Here is an 18,310-nt window from a genome sequence, read left to right as displayed (position 1 = left end):
GTTATGCTAAGATCAATGTTTTCTCAACCGATGTTCCATAGGAGGATGCATTTAAGTGTAAAGAATGAATTAAGTAAATTTTCAGCAAGATGTACACCAGAAAAATTTAAATGAAAAAATTTTTGCAAAGAACAGTCATCTTAAATTTTCATTCTTATCGAAAACAGACTAATTGCGTTAAATAATTGTTCTAGTTTACTGCGTTTTGATGGTTGTTTGTATGTTGAAATCCGATTTTCAGCCGGTTGAGCACTTTTTGATTATCACTGACAGGCATAGACACCCGGCAAGCCCAAAACCGCTACTTTTCGAAATTATACCAACCTTGAATTTCAGGTTGTTTATTTTAGGCTGCTTATTTTAAGTTTTTTGTTCCTTGGTTGCTATAGAGAGTCGAATACTTTGCTGGAATGTGCTGCTCAATAGAGAAACTGTTGCTCATCAATGAAAATTTATGAATTAAAGAGAAGTTTTTATCATGGGATATCTCACTGTTCAACCCGAAAGTTATCTCTAGAAAGTAAAGCCCTTCTGGCCTCGAATTTCAAAAATCAGTCAACTTTTTGTTGGATTGAATTTATATTTTAATAATCTTATTTATATTGAAACTTTTTTATAATAAAACTTTTCATCAATAAATTTAATTTTTGTAGTGAATCGAGTTTTCAATAGTGATTCTTGTTTTCTTTAAATGCCATGACAACTAGGCTTCCCAATTTTTCCTAGCAAGTAAAGACTATCAATAAGCTAAACTAATTGTGTGAAAAATCTTACGTTTTCAAGCTGTATAATTTTCTTGTGGCTCTCAACGAAATCTCAAAATAAATTTAGTTGTCATTTTTCTGGCAGCCTTCAAATGAGGAATAAAATTTGAGCTTTAGAAAGAAAATTCTCATTATTATTGCAAATTTTCTCATTCATTGCTATTCTAATGCAAAGCAGTCCAAAAATAAATTGCTAATGGCTTGCTTTTTGTTATTTTTTTTTCAACTCAATTTTTTTTTGCGATATCTGCGTTATCGTTTTTCGATTTTTGATGTACTTTAATAAAGTGTCAGAAGTGCATTTTGCGAGGCATCATATCGTTCGAATGATAATGTTGGCGAGAATAAGGAAAACTCTAGCATTCCAGTAAATCTAGCATTCCATTTTTTTTGCGATATCTGCGTTATCGTTTTTCGATTTTTGATGTACTTTAATAAAGTGTCAGAAGTGCATTTTGCGAGGCATCATATCGTTCGAATGATAATGTTGGCGAGAATAAGGAAAACTCTAGCATTCCAGTAAATTTGTTCAGTAAAATCACCGGAAAAACTGATGCCGAAAAAATTAAATGATTGAGACCTCAAACTATTTATAATTTATCGGGTATAAAAAAAGAATAAGAAGAGCGAATAAGAATTGGGATCCAAAAATGCTGTCGAAAACCAATTGCAAACAAAGAGTGAAAATTTTGCTTTCCATTTTTTTCAATTATTTTTGTAATACAGGATGGATTTTATCATCAGAATATAAATTACCGTTATATAGTTCAACTTTATTTATTTATCCCTTTCATGGGCAGATGCTTTCACTTAGTTCATCATACTTCTTTTAGTTCAATTTGATGATTGTTTAGGTTCCAGACAGGAAACTGTCTTTTCATGCATATAAACAAAATTAATTTCCTTTCTTGTGCGTGATTAACTTATGATCTATTGTAACTTGCTTTTTGATCTTAATTTGTCTAAATCTTGTTTCATTCATCCCATTTGCACTGCTGCAATACAGTTGTAATTTAAAGTTAGTCAATCGCTCTTCAAACTAGTTAGCTCAACTTAAGCTAAGCCATTCGCGCCGCGAAAACTAAATTCGCGACTTAGAGTTCAATTAATAGATAGCAAATAGGCAAACGCGGCGCAACTGCCTAAATCAGTTCGGCCAAGAAAAATTCGCTGCTCAATTGACTTGTCATAAAGTAATTGAGTACAACATGGCGCAGTCAGCAATCGACTCTCGCAAGACTCCTCTCCTCAATGACGTCTTCAGGGAAAAACCAACCATCAAACCACCACTTCCGCGGGACAAGTGGACGCAACAATGGAAATTGGCCTTGTTGGCGAAAGAAGGGATTCAACTGGAAACATTGTTAAACGGACCACCTACAGCAGTAACGTACCCAGCTGAACCAACATATGAAGAGCCCGTGCAGAATCATACACATGCAACGGAGAGGGACCGAAAAGTCCGTAATCTGCAATTAAAGGTAAATTGGCAAAACCGATGCAAAAAGATAGACGAAATTGGCATTTTGTACGGGGATAAACCTTTGGAACATTGCAAACAAAAAGCTACATCGCTACTCCACCTATGCATTGGAACAGAAGGCTGTAGCATTTTTAAGAGCAAACACCCTTATTTCCAAATCGAGAAAGAGCCATTCAAGGAACTTTGGTAAGCGATGGACGACTCATTCACCAAACTTGGGCGTATCACCTACGATCGTTTTGTTTTCTTTTCCTCATACAATAAAAAAATCAGCAGAAAATTTTTATGGGCGCCTAATCGAATAAGTAGAAAAGTGTAGTCTGGGAGACGAGAAAACTACTCTAATTAGAGATACATTCATACTCAACATGCAGGATCATGACACTCAAAGAGAACTGTTGAAAGAAACCGCCTCACCAACGAAAGCTCTCGAGGTGGCAATACCCATGGAAATGGGGGCACAAAGCCAACAGAAAATAAATCAAAACTTCAGTACTACTGCTCAATCAGTTAATGCTGTCAATAATTTCCAAGGCCGCAATCGCAACGCGAACTACCAACAATCTCGTTAGGATTTTGCTCGCTACCCAACTGTTCCCCAGGACTGCCAGTATTCTAGCATTTGCACTAATTGTGGTCAACGCTAGAGTCATAACCACCGTCAAATTTGCCCCGCAAATGGAAAAATTGTAATAATTGTGGTATTACCGGGCATTTTGCAAGGAAGTGTAGAAAGCCGAAAAAGTCGCAGGCTCAAACATCAAAACCTCCGAAAACAAATGTTAATCAAATCGAAACAACGGCCGAAAAATGCGATGAAGAAGGTTCGGTCGACTATATAACAAGCCACCAACATTTCTACGATAAAGTCTACGATTCTAACTAACATAGCGATTCGGACAACTATATAGCAGTCATCTCTTGTGACTCTGCCAATCAACTTGAACCCCTCAATGCAAAAATCAAATTTGGAAGCGTCCAGGCAAACGTAATGATTGATTTAGGCAGTGTACTCAGTCTCATCACAAAGACTCTGGCAAACAGAATCCTCAGAACTACACCATCTGCAAAATGGATCACTACTAAGCAAGACAAAGACCTTCAAATGAACCGATAAAAGTGCTTGAAAAACTCGCAACCACAGTGACATACAACAACTTGACATGCAATGAGGGTTGCTTAACATTTGTGGAGAATGGACTTAAGCTAATCATAGGGTCGAGATCTCCTCAACAGCCTCGGTGTGGAAGTGGTTCAACAACAAGAAAAAATTGTTAATGTGTTACTGCGATAATAATATCGATAAAATGTGTTAATAATACCAATAATTCTGCATGAAAAATTAAGGAGACAATTGCGTCGCATTTTCCGGATCTAGTCTTAAGAATTGGCTTCTCAAAGACTCATATAGCGAAATCAAATTTTCATCAAAAGTTTACAGCGAAGCATCCAAAAGGTCGACGGGTTCCGATTAATCTACAACCTAGAGTAATGGTCAAATTAGATCAATTACAGAAATAGGGACACATTGAAAAATTTCATGTCCCCGAAAGTAATCACAGTAAAGAAAGGTCAATCTATAAAATTAGCACTAGATTCTAAAGTTTTAAACAAATCAATCCACAAAAATAAATATCAAATGACCAACATCGAAATGTTAATTGATTCAATTTCACAACACCTCACAAACACTCAAAACGGCCAATACGCATATTTTCTAAAAATGGATCTTAAATATGCTTATAGTTAACTACAATTGCACAAAGACACTGCAAACCACTGTAATTTCAACATATTTTGCTGAGAATCCACTGATACTTATAGATTTAAAACAGGATTCTACGGCCTCACTGACATGCCCGCTGAATTACAAAAAGCTATGGATTTTCTATTTGTAGGTCTCCAAAACACTTATTGTTTCCTTGATGATATTATCATTGCTAGCACGGGGTCCGAATCAGAACATCGTAGTTACGTCACCAATTTTCGCAAAAAATTAGACGAAGAAAATTTAAGAATTAATCTTCAAAAATGCCAATTTGCAGAAACAGAATTTGAATAGCTTGGGTAGCACAAATTTAGCACAACTTTGTCACCCTCTTAGACAACTTCTCAAAAAATCTGTTAAACTCTTCTGGACTGAGGAAGATACCAAACTTTTTAACACTATAAAGGACAAAATTGCCGCATGTACCAAAGATAGCCATTAAAACCCTAAACTAGATGTCCATGTGATATGTGAAGCTTTTCGTTCTGGATTGGGAGCTGCACTCGAACAGAATAATTTGCAACGGATGGAAACCTATAGAATTCGCATCGCGATTTCTAAAACCCACAGAATAACGATATAGTGTGAACAAATTGGAGCTCTTAGAACTTGTTTGGTTAATCGACTACTTCAAATACTATCTGTGCGGGAAGGATTTCACAGTAATAACAGATCATCGCCCACTACTATTAACTCTAAAGGAACATAGGTCAAATAAATCCTTAATAGCCACCTTTCTAGATGGATTGACCGTCTATTTCATTATAATTTCACAATCGAACACATGCCTGGAGCAAAAATGGGCCTTGTAGATTATATATCTGGAAATCCGTTTGTCAGAGGTGAAAAGTTTCATCAAACGATGAACATTTCGTAGTGGCAAAATATCCAAAGTTTCGGATTCATTTAAACATGTAATCCAAAATAAAACGCAAACTGTACAGAAATTAATGGCATAATAAACTTAAATTCACCCTCATTTTCATCGGGTCGGCTAATCGCGCCGCAAATACCTACTTTAATACACAATAATTCACAACTTCAGATTAAACCAGTTGCATTAAAACCACCGCATCATAACACATGCTTTCCCATTGCATTTCAATTGGCACCTCGAAATAAAATTCTCAAACCCCACTTAAATATGTCAATGGCATCGCAAATACCTCTTCAAAATTTAAAACGACAATTTGCACTAAATAATCTACCATTGCATAAATCACATTCCATTAAAAAATTCGCTGCAAATGCGCTGCAAAAGTCAGACAATAAAGAATGTGAAAAATCTAAACAAAAACACCCAAAATTACACCATTTGAAGCACACTTTGTTAGACTTTGTAATACACCAATTTCAAATGTCACCATAAAATCAAATAAATCATAACAAAATAATTAAACGTTATTTAGACGAAGATCCCGGGCAGGTCATTCATCACGGACGCACAGTGGGCAGATACGGCATGTGCTCTGACATCGAAATTGAAAAGGTCATCGGCGCTGCAAACACCCGGGCCCATGAGGAACAGGAGAAAATGAAAGACGGCGAATCGCGTCTCATGTGGTCAGAAGGCATTGCCAGACCGATGCCAAGGAGCAAAAGAAGCGTGCAGGTGTAGATAGCACGCAAAATACACGCAGCGCAGAGGCAGAATTGAGATTGGCTCTATGAAGTCCTTGCCCCAGTGAGCAGTGTCGGGAAATTCAACCCCACAGCAAGTGTAATAAAGGAACCAAACAGACCAGAAGTTCGCGTCCGGAATTCGGACATTGCCAAATTCGGAACCCGAAATGAAAGGCACACTGAACTGGGGCAATACATTGAGAGAGGGCGCAGAAAGGTACAGGAGACAAATCTAGAGCAAAAGATAGTAAATCAGAAAAAAGATTTAATCAGAAAAGATTTGGGCAGCAAAAAGATATAGCGCAACCAAAAGCAAACGGACAATGTTAGCGTTTTTTCCTCTCGACGCTCCTGTATCTCGACCTCCAGCAATGTTGCCCGCGCCTTAAAGATGCAAATTTCAAAGCGCAACCCCAAGCATAACAACGCATTCATAAACAGGCGAGACTTGACGCAAATAATCCATTTTAGCCCGCCAGAACCAATTTCAGCACCACATACCCAAGCTGATTCAGCTAGTTCACCCGCACCGTAATCGACCCCATCAGCTAGACAATTTTAATTTATCTTACATAAAGAAAAACGTACGATTGCAGTGACCGATACTTCGGATTTCGATAGATCTTTAGTTGGAAGGAGCAACCGTCAGCTCAAAAAGCAGAAAAAAACTTCAAAGTCACGGTGATTAGTTGAAAATATCCAAAACGCGGAGGGATACTCTACTGAGATCCCGAATTCAGATACTACTTTAATCTGTGTAGTGTCCCCAAGAAACCCGAATGAAAGATGTTCTGTCGACTCATCTCCCAATCTGCCTCGCGAGAAGATAGTGTTAGAGGCAGAGGAACGCTGTGACTCAGAATAGACCTTTAAATATTTTTAAACTCTATATTTTACTGTAATATCCAAATTTTTTGCTATTTATATAACCGGTGAATAAGTACTAATTTTCTGATTTTATTTACTAAATTTTTTCTTTCTACAACAGGGGGAAATATTATACAGGATGGATATTATCATCAGAATATCTATTACCGTATTCTAGTTCAACTTCATTTATTTATCCCATTTCAAGGGCAGATGCTTTCATTTACTTCTTCATACTTCTTTTAGTTCAATTGGATGATTGTTCAGGTTCCAGACAGCAAACTGTCTATTCACGCATATAAACGAATTTATCTTCCTTTCTTGTTCGTGATTAACTTATGATCTAATGTAATTTCCTTTTTAATCTTAATTTGTCTAAATCTTGTTTCATTCCTCCCATTTGCACTGCTGCAATACAGTTGTAATTTAAAATTAGTCAATCGCTCTTCAAGCTAGTTAGCTCAACTTAAGCTGAGCCATTCGCACCGCGAATGCTAAATTCGCAATTTAGAGTTCAAATAATAGATAGCAAATAGGCAAACGCGGCGCAACTGCCTAAATCAGTTTGGCCAAGACACATTCGGTACTCAATTGACTTGTCATAAAATAATCGAGTACAACAATTTTGAATTATTGTTTTTTTTGAATGAGGGCATGACGTTGAAAATTTAACTATGTGCTGATTTTAAGGCTTTGGATTTTAGCAGTTTTAGGTTTTTTGTTGTTCAATAGTCAGGCTTAAATTCAGTTATACAGCAAATAGATGCATACCTGCTTTTTTTGAATTCTTTAATTGAACCCCGTACCGAAATCCAAGCGTAAATCAGTACTGGGCAATTGTAAATGCAAGTCCCCATGTAATATAATTTGCTCACTTTCTCGCTTGAAATTCGCGTCTTTCAAGCGTACTTTAACGGGGCAAAAGAATAACTTTAATCAGTCACGTTGTCGCAGTAAGTAGGACAAGCATATATAGGGACAGTGAGAGGGTGGGTTCGAGACCCGTACGGAACTTAATTTTCGCTCTTGGATTAAGACTTGCCAAGTATTGGCCAAGTCTGACAAGTCTTAATGTGTTATGATCATAGCTCTGAATCAGTACTGATACTTAGACTGGGAATTAGACTTGCCCACTACTGATATTGACTTGGCGTTAAGTACGGGACGTTAATTTTTATACAGTTGCGGTCTGTTTTTGAATGCCCAGTAAAGTCATACCAATGCATTGCTACATAGAGTATTTAGCAATCAACGTTGCAAGAACGTATTTAGTGAACTTCTTGTGTATTTTCCAACTACATTGCTGATACTTTGCTATCCATTATACTTTGTTATCCAAAAAAGCTTTCAATAAAACCAGAAGTTCTTTTAAAATTTTGAATTTTGCTAAATTATGCAGCTACGTACACCATCCTGTTGCAAGATTTTGCAAGACAGATAAAAACAGATAGGAAACTGAAATCAGCTATGTAGTCTGTTTCAGATGGAGTGACAAAACACGATCAGCCAATTCTTCTCTGCTCAAGTATACTGACTTGGCTGAACAGTGTCAGATGTTTCACCACATTGCAACTTGCCAATTTTCTGCAAGTAAGTACATTACCGTTATTTCAGAATTGCTCATAAGACACAAAAGTCTAAGGTGACTACTACTAGTTACATAAATTCAACAGGATAGAGTAACAAATAAGGGGAGAGAGTAACAATGTGAAACCCATGGAAACCAAGATAATGTGAAACCCATATAGAAGAAAAATAACGTCCCAGAGTTCAAGGATTCTGAAACTATAATCGTGTCAAATCTTAATAGATATCGTATCAAAAAATCCTATCAGCTCTTAAACGATAATAACGGCGAATAATCAAACACTCTTTCTCTTGAAAGTTTCAATCCGTTACGACTATGACGTATAAAACTCAGCATAACAGAGCCACGAATTCAGCTTATTAACAAAAAGCAACGAGTCCCAAGATTTCAGCAAGTGGTTTAGACGTCATTTTTGATGCATTTAATTGATATCAGTCTAATTTTGATACTTAAGATCCAAGTTGGTCAACATTCTGTTCACAACCGCGCAAAAGCCGAAAGTTATTAAATCTAAACACGCCTTATTTGATAGATTTATACTTTACTAGATTTTATGAGATTATGTTTTTTACACTTTTTCAGAGCTTTCTACGTAAATGAGAACATACTTTATTCCTTTTTATGCGCATTTAAAACACTTAATCCTGATTGTCCAACAGTTCTAACTTACATTTATTCACTTAGTAGCATCCTCCGGACCAGAAGACGTTGGGAGAATGGTTAATATTTTTACAAGTTGGCGGACACGCGATTCGGTTGACCTTCGCAAAACGTAGGTGCGTGCAACGCTGTTGGGACCGTTACGGAGTTCAGAGGTTTGAGAAGTAGGGCGGTATCGTCTAGGGTTGGTCTCTTCAACTACCAAAACTAAGTCACCCGTCTTTAGGTGTCGCCCTGCAAATTTCTGCCACCTGGAACGTCGGTTCCGAGAGGGAACGTACTGATGGGCGGTAACGGTTGACAGAATCCCAGTTGCCTGGTTACCATGCAGCAAGGGATAAGATTTTATTGAGCCTAGATCGGACCGGTCTGCGTTTAGGGGGGTTAATGGATGTGAGTTATGTGCGTATTCAACAAGGTGCTTAAAACCTTATGTGCGAGGCAAAGCGTTCCAGCAATGGTATGAAATATGCTGTAGAAACTCCGAGCATTGCATGGCGCCACCTTGGAGCAGCGCTAGGGGTCGATTGAACTTCCTTTTGAATCCTTTCTGTGTAAGTTCGTCGGAAAACTGATCGTTTTCCATATTTTACTCCCTCATGGAACTTTCTCTGCGCTCCGACGGAAGACGTACCAATACCAGACCAAATCATACCAGGCGCTTCTCGATGAGAGACGATCCGCTCCACTCCCTTTACTTAGGAACTAGCGTTTTTGGATCTGACAAGCTCTACATGGACAGCACGAGTAGTGAAACCAATGAAGAGAAATCCTCATTTTTTGCGGTAGTCCGATGGAAGGTGACGTTAAATGTGTCGATCACGATTTCTGTAAAAAAGGAGACTGGTATGAAAAGCTCTCTTTAGGGAGCTTAACCTTGATCGGTTAAGAAATTGCCCCGCGGAAACTTCTTGTCAAGTCACTGTTCGAGTTAATAGAAGGTGGCAAGGAACGTAATTTGAGGATGGCATGCTGGTCCGGGGCTTCAACACGCCGATAGTCAATGCCTTGATGTTATTTTTACTTGGGTATACCGTAAAAACTACTTAACAAATAGATTTCGTTCGTCCAGGCCGTAGGAGATTTTCGCATCAGTGTCAACTTCGACCAACTGTTGGATGAAACCATTCTGATCAGGGAAGACCATCTGACTCCACTAAAGAAACAAATAGATGCAACCGGCTACAACGTTCAACTGATTTTTTTGTGGAAAACTTTTCTTTCTGCATTAAAGAACTCTGTTTGCACAGGATGCTGGAGATGAGGTTCGGCTTCGACGGGCTCAGTGGCATCTACGATACTACAATCAGCCTTACGGGAGTGTTCGTGAGAACGTAACAATTGGAGTGCGTACGTTATTATGCTCCACAATTTTTGTATGAGCCGAACTTTTGAAAGGGATTTAGTTGCGGGGTGGTTTCTTAGTTGACTTTGTTACGGACGGGTTTAATGATGTGTTAGTTTAGTTATTTTTTTAGCATTGAAGGCAAAAGCAATAGAAAATAAAATTTTTTAAATAAATTATGTTATAATTTGGAAGTTTTTCTTCAATTCTTGAGCTATTAATATGCATTCACTAAATGGTTCGTTATTTTTAGTGCGTTGACTGATTACAGCAATTTGTTTTGTAAATTACTTTCAATGTTTGTTGAATTTGAATTTCCCCTGTGACTAATTGTTCTTGCAAGTTTTAGTGGAGAGTTATTTTGTTTTGAAAATTTAGTGGAAATACATTTTTTTTGCCTAGAATTGTATTAAAATGCAGTTTCGGACTTTCAAATGCACAAATTATTTGCTCCCTAATGGCAGTGCCAGCAATAAAATTGGGTTAAAAAAAAGCGTTTCAAGTTTTGCTCCTTGTTCAGAATTAGGCTGTGAAGGTGAAATCTTATCAATAATAAGGTTTAAAGAGGCATTAAGGAAATAATTGGCCAAGATGAGATTAATCAGAAAAAGTAATTAACCATTATTGACCGCAACCAACCATTGTCAGACAATGCCTTGTTGGTGATCAGCCGATAGGCAGATTTCCATTTTAACGCAGAGCAATATTATTATTATCAATGAAACGCTGTTGCGAAACTGAATTAATCAGTGGCAATAAAATTTTTAAACTTCCAAATTTTAAAGTTCATTTTGAAAGAAAACGCAAGTTGCATTTATTTTGTTTTTTAAGTGTGCCGAATTAATGGTCCGAATATCTGACGGTAACTTAAGCATTTAATTAAAGAATATTGAGGATTAAACAGTTGCCAGTTCTCGGGGGATTGAACTGTTTTTCCAATTAAATAACTAAGATTTCTTTTTGATTACCAATTTAATTTATTTATATAAAATAGAATTGTCTGTTGATGTAATAATAGCAACTTATTACATCAGATAGTTTCTTTATCAACTTTTACGCGAGACAGTTTTGTTTTTAAGTATACTTACAAACAGTTATACATATATGCTGTGGTAATATTATTCCACGTTATTACATACAAAATTTTTGCAACTCCTGATGTCTTGCAGCAGGATGGCGCAGCGGAAGCGTGCTGGGCCCATAACCCAGAGGTCGGTAGATCGAAACTACCTCCTGCTAAAGTTTTAAGTTTCAGCTTTCGCAGACGCTTTTGATATGAGCGGATTCAACGGGCGAGTAGGGCTACAATTACACGCGTTTTTTGCTAAATTCAATTCATAAATCTTGCATTTTTTCTCTGCAAAAAAATTCGCCAATAAAGAAAAGTAAATTAAGATAGAATTTGAGAGGGAATTGGAGGATTTGCTAAGATCCCCTTCACTGCGGCCAACTCTTAGATTAAATTTCTGACTGGGTTTAATTCACCAAAATCGCTCCCATTCTACCTCATCCAAGACTAAACGAAGCCTCAGAGAAGAACCAGAAGAGCGCACAATACGCCTTGTGGGATAATAATAAGTCTATAATCAATAATTAGGACCTAAACCTGAGCAAAATTCAATTTTCAAAACTTCAAAATAACTTTTAGCTTCGACTGGAGTTGTTGAGTTTGTGGCGAGATGCTATGACGCTGAGAAGGCAGCGATGTCCGGTGAGATCTCCCTCCCCAGTTGGATAGCTGATAGGTACAAATTGCCCCTTCCAGAGACAGAGCAGCCAATTGATCACCTCACACAGTTCAGGAAGCCAATCATACTGATGAGTAAGAAGTCACGTGAGAGGCTGGACATTAGCCCCGATCGCAATTTGCCATTCCGCAAGTTGTCAGAACCTGGGAACAAAGCACTCACAGGAAATTTTGGATTTGGTTTTTTCTTCGCAATTTTTCGAATGAGTACCACCATGGTTAAATCTACAATTTAGTGAGAGCGAAACGGGGCTCTGTTAATTGGCAAACTAAAAACTTTTGTGGTACATGCATAATACCATTTAACTAATTTATAAATTTAGGCAATTTATTAATTAATGAAATTTAAGAAGTATAACTTAAGCAGAACTAATAGTTATGTGTAAAATTTAAGTTCTGTAATTTATGTTGCATTGCATTTTCGATTGAAATTCGAATCCCACCTCAAAATATTAACTGCATTTCAGAGGTTATATTTCAAAATGATATCGATATATTGATTCCATTTTTTTTACTTCAATGACATCAATCAAAGCAAATCCAAACCAATACCAGCACCGCTAACACCCAAATTGACAGTGACCGCCCCTTCCGGTAATTACCGTACAATTGAGAGGAGTCCAAAACTGAAACCAGCATCTAAAGAACACTCTGTAAGGATTGATATGGAACCTCCAGATGAAGAGACGCCTCTGAGAGCTGACGAAGAAGATAGTGAGGAGGAAATCAAACCCTCAGTTTCATCTCAAAGTGAGTTCATAATAGAAGCAGAAACAATGTAACACGGATCTTACAAGATGGTCGTAAGTTTGTTAATCTGATCATTTCAGTACAATCTCCTACCTAGTGAACAAATTTATGTTTCTTTAGAATTATGCAATTTTTTGCACTCATAATAGTCTTCATAGCTTAATCAGAGATAGTACTTTCCGTTACAACATACACTCCAGAAGATTACAGAGTTTGCAATTAAATTGTTCCTTAATTCAACTGATGAAAAATTGATAATGAAAAATGCAGCGTTCTTAGGAGTTTTTCTTGACAAAAATTTAACCAACCAAAAGGTAGCGAAATATAGCGCGTGGAATAAGAGCAATTTATGGAATCAAGCTCTTTCCAGTTAATAGAAGAATTAAACTTATGAATGCACTCGTCCTGAGTCTTTTCCGCTATAGTGCAGTCTGAATGTGGCACAGAGCGTTCTCTTCTATTTTCACTTCAGAAAAAGAGAAAGATAAACGGGGCAATAAAGTCTTGCTTCATAAGATAAAATAAGACACATCACATGACTTTGAGTTACAATATCAAATGCTTCCATTTGAATCAGTTTTGAGGATTAAAAAGACACTTACTTGCACAAAGTTTTGTCCAACAGAGCTCCCGTTTTCCTAAAATGTGGTTCCCATACTGCAGTGGTTCCTAAGCTCCCGTGGTTCCTACACTGCAGTACAATAAACGCGAACAAACTAACTTCTTCTTTTTCGATGTCACATACACTATAGTACCAAGAAGCTACGTACAACACAATTTGTGCGCTTTAAGCGTTACTTTTGCTCAAAGCGTTTGATTGTCGGAAAAGCGTGAGGAAAGGCGTGAAAAAAGTAAGTTTTAAACGCGATTTCATTCTAATTTGTTCCGCTTACGCAGAAAAGAATGTTACGCTGCTTTGTTAATTCACTGTTTGCCATGCTGTTGCGATTGGAAACGCCCAATGTTGATAGTCAGAAAACAAGAGTAACTCAGCCTAAAATCAAGTGGCAGTTTCAAGACACTATACAGTATGCATACAAGCTACAATAAAAGTGTAACAGGCTCAGGGCGTCTCTAGCGAAGGAATTGTTCGAGTTGTTTGGAGAAATTAAACGAGATTTCTTGGCAACTTTTTGATTTATCATAAGCAATCACTCATCTCGTGGAGTTAAAACATCAGATGAGCGGACACTGTTTGTTAGGTGATCAAACAAGCTTAAGTGCCTAGTTCGCATAGAATCGTTGAAAAATTACGAAAAAGAATTTCATTTTCGAAACTTTTTTTTTTCAACAAGATGATGCTTCTGTGCATAAAGCAAAGGTTGTCAACAAATTCTTCAAAGAAGAGGAGTGGGAGGTACTGAAATGGTGGGCAAATAGATCAGATCTGAATCCAATTAAAAACTTATGCGCAATTGTGCAGAAAGAATTACGAAAACCGAGAGAAATTTAGGAAAAATGGGAAGAAAAATGGTCCAAACCGTGACTTAGATTTTCTTATTAATTTGTCTGAAAACTTCATAAACTGTCTACAGTATGTTAGAAAAACTAGGAGCCTAACTTCCCGTTATTAGAGAACTAATTTGAACTCAAAATGTTGTTTTATTTGATGTTTGTGCAGCTTTTTAAATTTTTTTTGGTGTACGTATCTTTTTGGTACTATAGTGTACAAATAATTTTACCTTAAGAACATTTTTTTTTCGCCAGAGCTATGGAATGTTGAAATGACTTCTGCATATCCATCCAATCAGTAATAATATTAAATTTCAACCTGTGAACAGTTTTATGTGAGCCTGTCATGGCGAGACTTAAAATTCAGCTAAATTTACCCAGTTTTAATACTATTAATATCTTAATAGATAAAACTTCCCTCAAGTGATCGTTAAATACAATGTACTTTTGGCATGGCAAATCCTATTGGCATGGTAACTATATCTCTCTGTGGAATTCAAGATTTTCAACTGAAAAAACTCAATTCAACTAAATTCTTATTATGTTTCTATTTGTCAGTTAATTTTGCGAATATTTACAGTTAAATTTTAGCTATACATTTTTTGAATTTGTCAGTCAAGTCAGCTGCAAAAACTCTTATAAATTTTCTGATACTGCAAATAAAACCTCGTAAGGAAATACTATATAGCCTTAAGAAAAAGATGCTTGAGCAATTACTAACATCGGATCTGCTAAGGTAAATAAAATTCCAAAAATTATTAAACCAAAGCACACTTGTCGTAATTTTGATTAAAATTTTTACTTAATATTTGCTTTGACTACCAATTGCTGCAATGACTGATTTCAGTCTCTTGAGGGGCTATAGAAACCCTTACCACATTTTATCATATTTAGGCCACACTCTGCCCAAATGGCCGAGTATCGAGGACTCGAAATTGACCCAGTCTAAAAAACCCGATGAGGTTCAAATTGCCACCCAACCAGATCCAGATCGAAACTTGAGCAGTCGGGCAAGCTGCTCAACCGATGCTTTATCACGCGATTCAACAAAAGCCGATACATTTTCTAACCTCCACGACAACTCAACCCATTCAAGTCCTCAAAGCCCTCTGAAAAGTTTACTCAACAAAAAAGGAGGACCAATTCTGAATAGGAAAATTCCGAACCCAAAACAGTTGGTTGCCAGGGCAACTGAGAGTGCAACCGAAGCCAGTTTAAATTTCGGCCAGCAATTTAAAGAAACGGTGCGGTACAACAAAAAGCCAGAAAAAGACGACTTGCCAGAATATCCGATTGACCTTTACAATAATGTTCCTAATAGCTGTAAAGACGACGATGATAATGAAACTAATTTCACCAGAGAGGATTTAGACAATCTTTGCAGGTATTATAATTCTTTACTCGGACAAGCTTCCTCAAAAAAATAATGCACTTGTGATTTATTATAGCTATAGCAACTCGCAAAAATTTACATGATTGCTCAAAATTGTCCTACAATGGTCACGCAATTATTGCAAGAGTCTGCTCTATAATTTGATCACTTTCTCTAAATAATTTTCCTGGTTGGCCCATCTTAGATATCAAAGATAAGGACGTGTATCTGACGAGACAATACGTTAATATATCGGGTAAATTTCTAATGGGGCATGTTCGTAGGAGTCCTTGGACTAGCTTCATAGACAAATGGCTAACATTTTGGGCAAAATTTTGCTCTAGTACCCAAGACAACCGTGCACAGATTTTGCATATTTAGCATATGGTTGTCCACATGCATTTAGGGAAAAGTAGGCATTGATTTCTGCAGGTCAGGTGTATACTATATAAGATTTCACAACCGGTCATCATGGTTATCGATAGATAGTTAAAGCAAGACTGTTAATACGACACTGTTTGCAGCACAAAATGTTCAAACTTACGTCCATGGTCTGTTGAAAAAATTTTTTTCTCCCAAGAGGAAATTTTTTTTACTATCAGTTTTGCAAAGCTCAAATCAAAGCAACTTTTCCGGAAAACCTCGATTACAACTTTCTTTAATATGAAAACTGAAAAAAAATTAGAATGCTTATTTTGTTTTAACTCTAAGAGATCTAAACCAGATGTATTGCAAATTTTTGCATTACAAAGCAGCTTCTCAGAAATTTGAAGTTCAACAACAAAGTTCAGTCGCAACGAAAATTTATCTTAAGCAAACATAGACAGTAATCAGCAAAAACAAATTGTACCGATAAGTTTCCAGGCTAGAGACATCAAAAAGGTGTCTGTTTTTTTTCTCAGCTATAATTGTCTTATTCTAAATATGATCGAGTGAGGAGATGCTTACCAATCAGAGTGACTCAAGATTTGGTTTAACTCTTTCCTGTAAAAATGATACCGATCATCAAGAAATCAGAAATGATGATTATGTTTTGTCTGTTTTGTAGAAAGTTCGGTTAAATGTTTGATTCGTTTGTCCATTATGCATACAATTTGCCATTTTTGTCCAGTTTACAAAACAAAACGAAACAAAATCAATATTTACATGACGAATTGAAGAAAGGGCTTGAAATTAAAGTTTTTGACATTTTTCAATTTGAAAATGACAACTGACTTTTTTTTTCTATTTTAATTACATCACGCAACTGGACTCTGTAATTTTAATATTCAACAATTTTATTCCGTCGATTGGAACAAGTAAGTTTTAGTTTTACCTGAGCATAAGATGAGAACAGCATTGGAAGTATTGACAAAAAAATCTTCAACGTCTTTTCTTCAAATGAATTTATACTTTTTTCTTCTTGTAAATACTGAATGTGTTAACAATTCTTGTACTTATAATCATATAAAACCGTTATTGAACTAGAAAATTTGCTTCTTGCTATTAAGTTGCAGATATTTTGAGAAACAAATCTAGTTCTCTAGAAAAACTTCCATTAAAACAGATGGGTAGGCAAATGGAAATCAATTTAACAATAAAATCAACTTGGATCTGAATTCAGGTATGCAAACAAACATTAATTTTTTTCGTTTCTTTGTCACGTGGTTGCTTCTCCTGTTGTTATGATTTTGAAAGTCATATAAAGAACCATTTCTGTTTATTCAGTTTAACACTGCAGTGAGGAAAAGAAAATATTGAGGAAGGGCAACAATTTGGGGCTTAAACTTGCCTGAAAAAAGTTTGGTTTCCTGTTTAAAGCCAGAATATACGGTAGGTCTCGTTCTGTTTACGTTTTTTGATGACTTAAAATAATGGTCAACTGTAGGGCTGGCAACCGGACAGCTGCTTAAATTTGAAGCTCAAGAGAAGCATCAGAAAAAAAATAGAAATACTGTTTTTTTTCAATATGAAGTAATTTAATAATTATTATCGGGGAGTTGAAATTGAGGTTTAGCCTAATTCAACAGAAATTGACAAATTAAAGTTTTTCCTCAAAAAAATTTTTAAACTTGATCTTAGTTAATTCAAAACATTTAAGATAATTTTTCTATTTTTTCTGATTAATCAAACAATTTCTTTTAAGAAGCCCTTTTTTAGATGGCAGAATAGCTTGTGGGAGAGGTCAGAGAAAGCAGCAAAGAGATAAACAAAAATTTTGAACTTTGTTTTTTTTTCGTTTTTTTAGAAAAATGTTTTCTTTAGTTTTTGTTCATAGAAAGCAATAAATCACGTACGTCAATGTTCCAATTAAACAACGTTTGCTTAATATTTTTAAGACGTTGTTAACTCAACATATCAAAAGGGACATAGTATATAGAGCAATTTTTATTATTATTATTATGTGACGCGTAGTGTAGCAATTTTTATTGCAGTTGGTGGCAAAATTTTGAGTCAGTTTTTCATTTTACAGTCAAAAACAGGAGTTTTGAGACACAAAAAGGCAATGTCATAGAAATGATTTGGTAAAATTGATTGAAACGGAACGCGTTTTTGTTTCCAGAAGAGCGAGTAGAATTTCCCTGGAGAGTAGGAAAGTGGCGATAGGGAGACGACCAGAGGTGAAAGTGCACGTGGGTGATGGTGAATGTGAGGATGCTGATTCGAACCTCAACAGTGGGGAGCTTCTCAGAATGCTATTAGGAATTGTTTTTCTTCTCTTTTTAGAGTTTTTTCGACGCGTAATTTTATGAATTGACAAACTAATTGTTTATCGAATTCAATTGGTAACTAAATTAGTTTATGGAATCCACTAAATGAGTCCATTTTATGAAATGCAGTCCACTTTTGTAGAATTGTAAATTGACCTGAATTGACCTCGTGGTGACTTGGCCTGAAAATAGCATTACTGA

At 36.3% G+C, this 18,310-nt stretch overlaps 1 protein-coding gene across 1 annotated transcript in view; it reads left to right on the top strand.

Annotated features, from left to right (window-relative positions):
• Nucleotides 1-18,310, top strand: part of LOC142345080 (uncharacterized) — a 32,841-nt gene that overhangs the window by 10,017 nt on the left and 4,514 nt on the right. Inside the window, exons 4-8 of the mRNA XM_075397164.1 lie at nucleotides 7,989-8,095; nucleotides 11,747-12,025; nucleotides 12,401-12,595; nucleotides 14,942-15,431; nucleotides 17,962-18,106. Coding sequence (XP_075253279.1) covers nucleotides 7,989-8,095; nucleotides 11,747-12,025; nucleotides 12,401-12,595; nucleotides 14,942-15,431; nucleotides 17,962-18,106 — 1,216 coding nt within the window. The remainder of the gene's footprint in view (nucleotides 1-7,988; nucleotides 8,096-11,746; nucleotides 12,026-12,400; nucleotides 12,596-14,941; nucleotides 15,432-17,961; nucleotides 18,107-18,310) is intronic.

The sequence above is a fragment of the Convolutriloba macropyga genome, chromosome 8 (assembly GCF_964194025.1).
Source record: "Convolutriloba macropyga chromosome 8, txConMacr16.3, whole genome shotgun sequence".
In the NCBI taxonomy this organism is placed as follows: domain Eukaryota; kingdom Metazoa; phylum Xenacoelomorpha; order Acoela; family Convolutidae; genus Convolutriloba; species Convolutriloba macropyga.
Note: the sequence above shows the minus strand (reverse complement) of the source record. Positions and strands in the feature narration are given on the sequence as shown.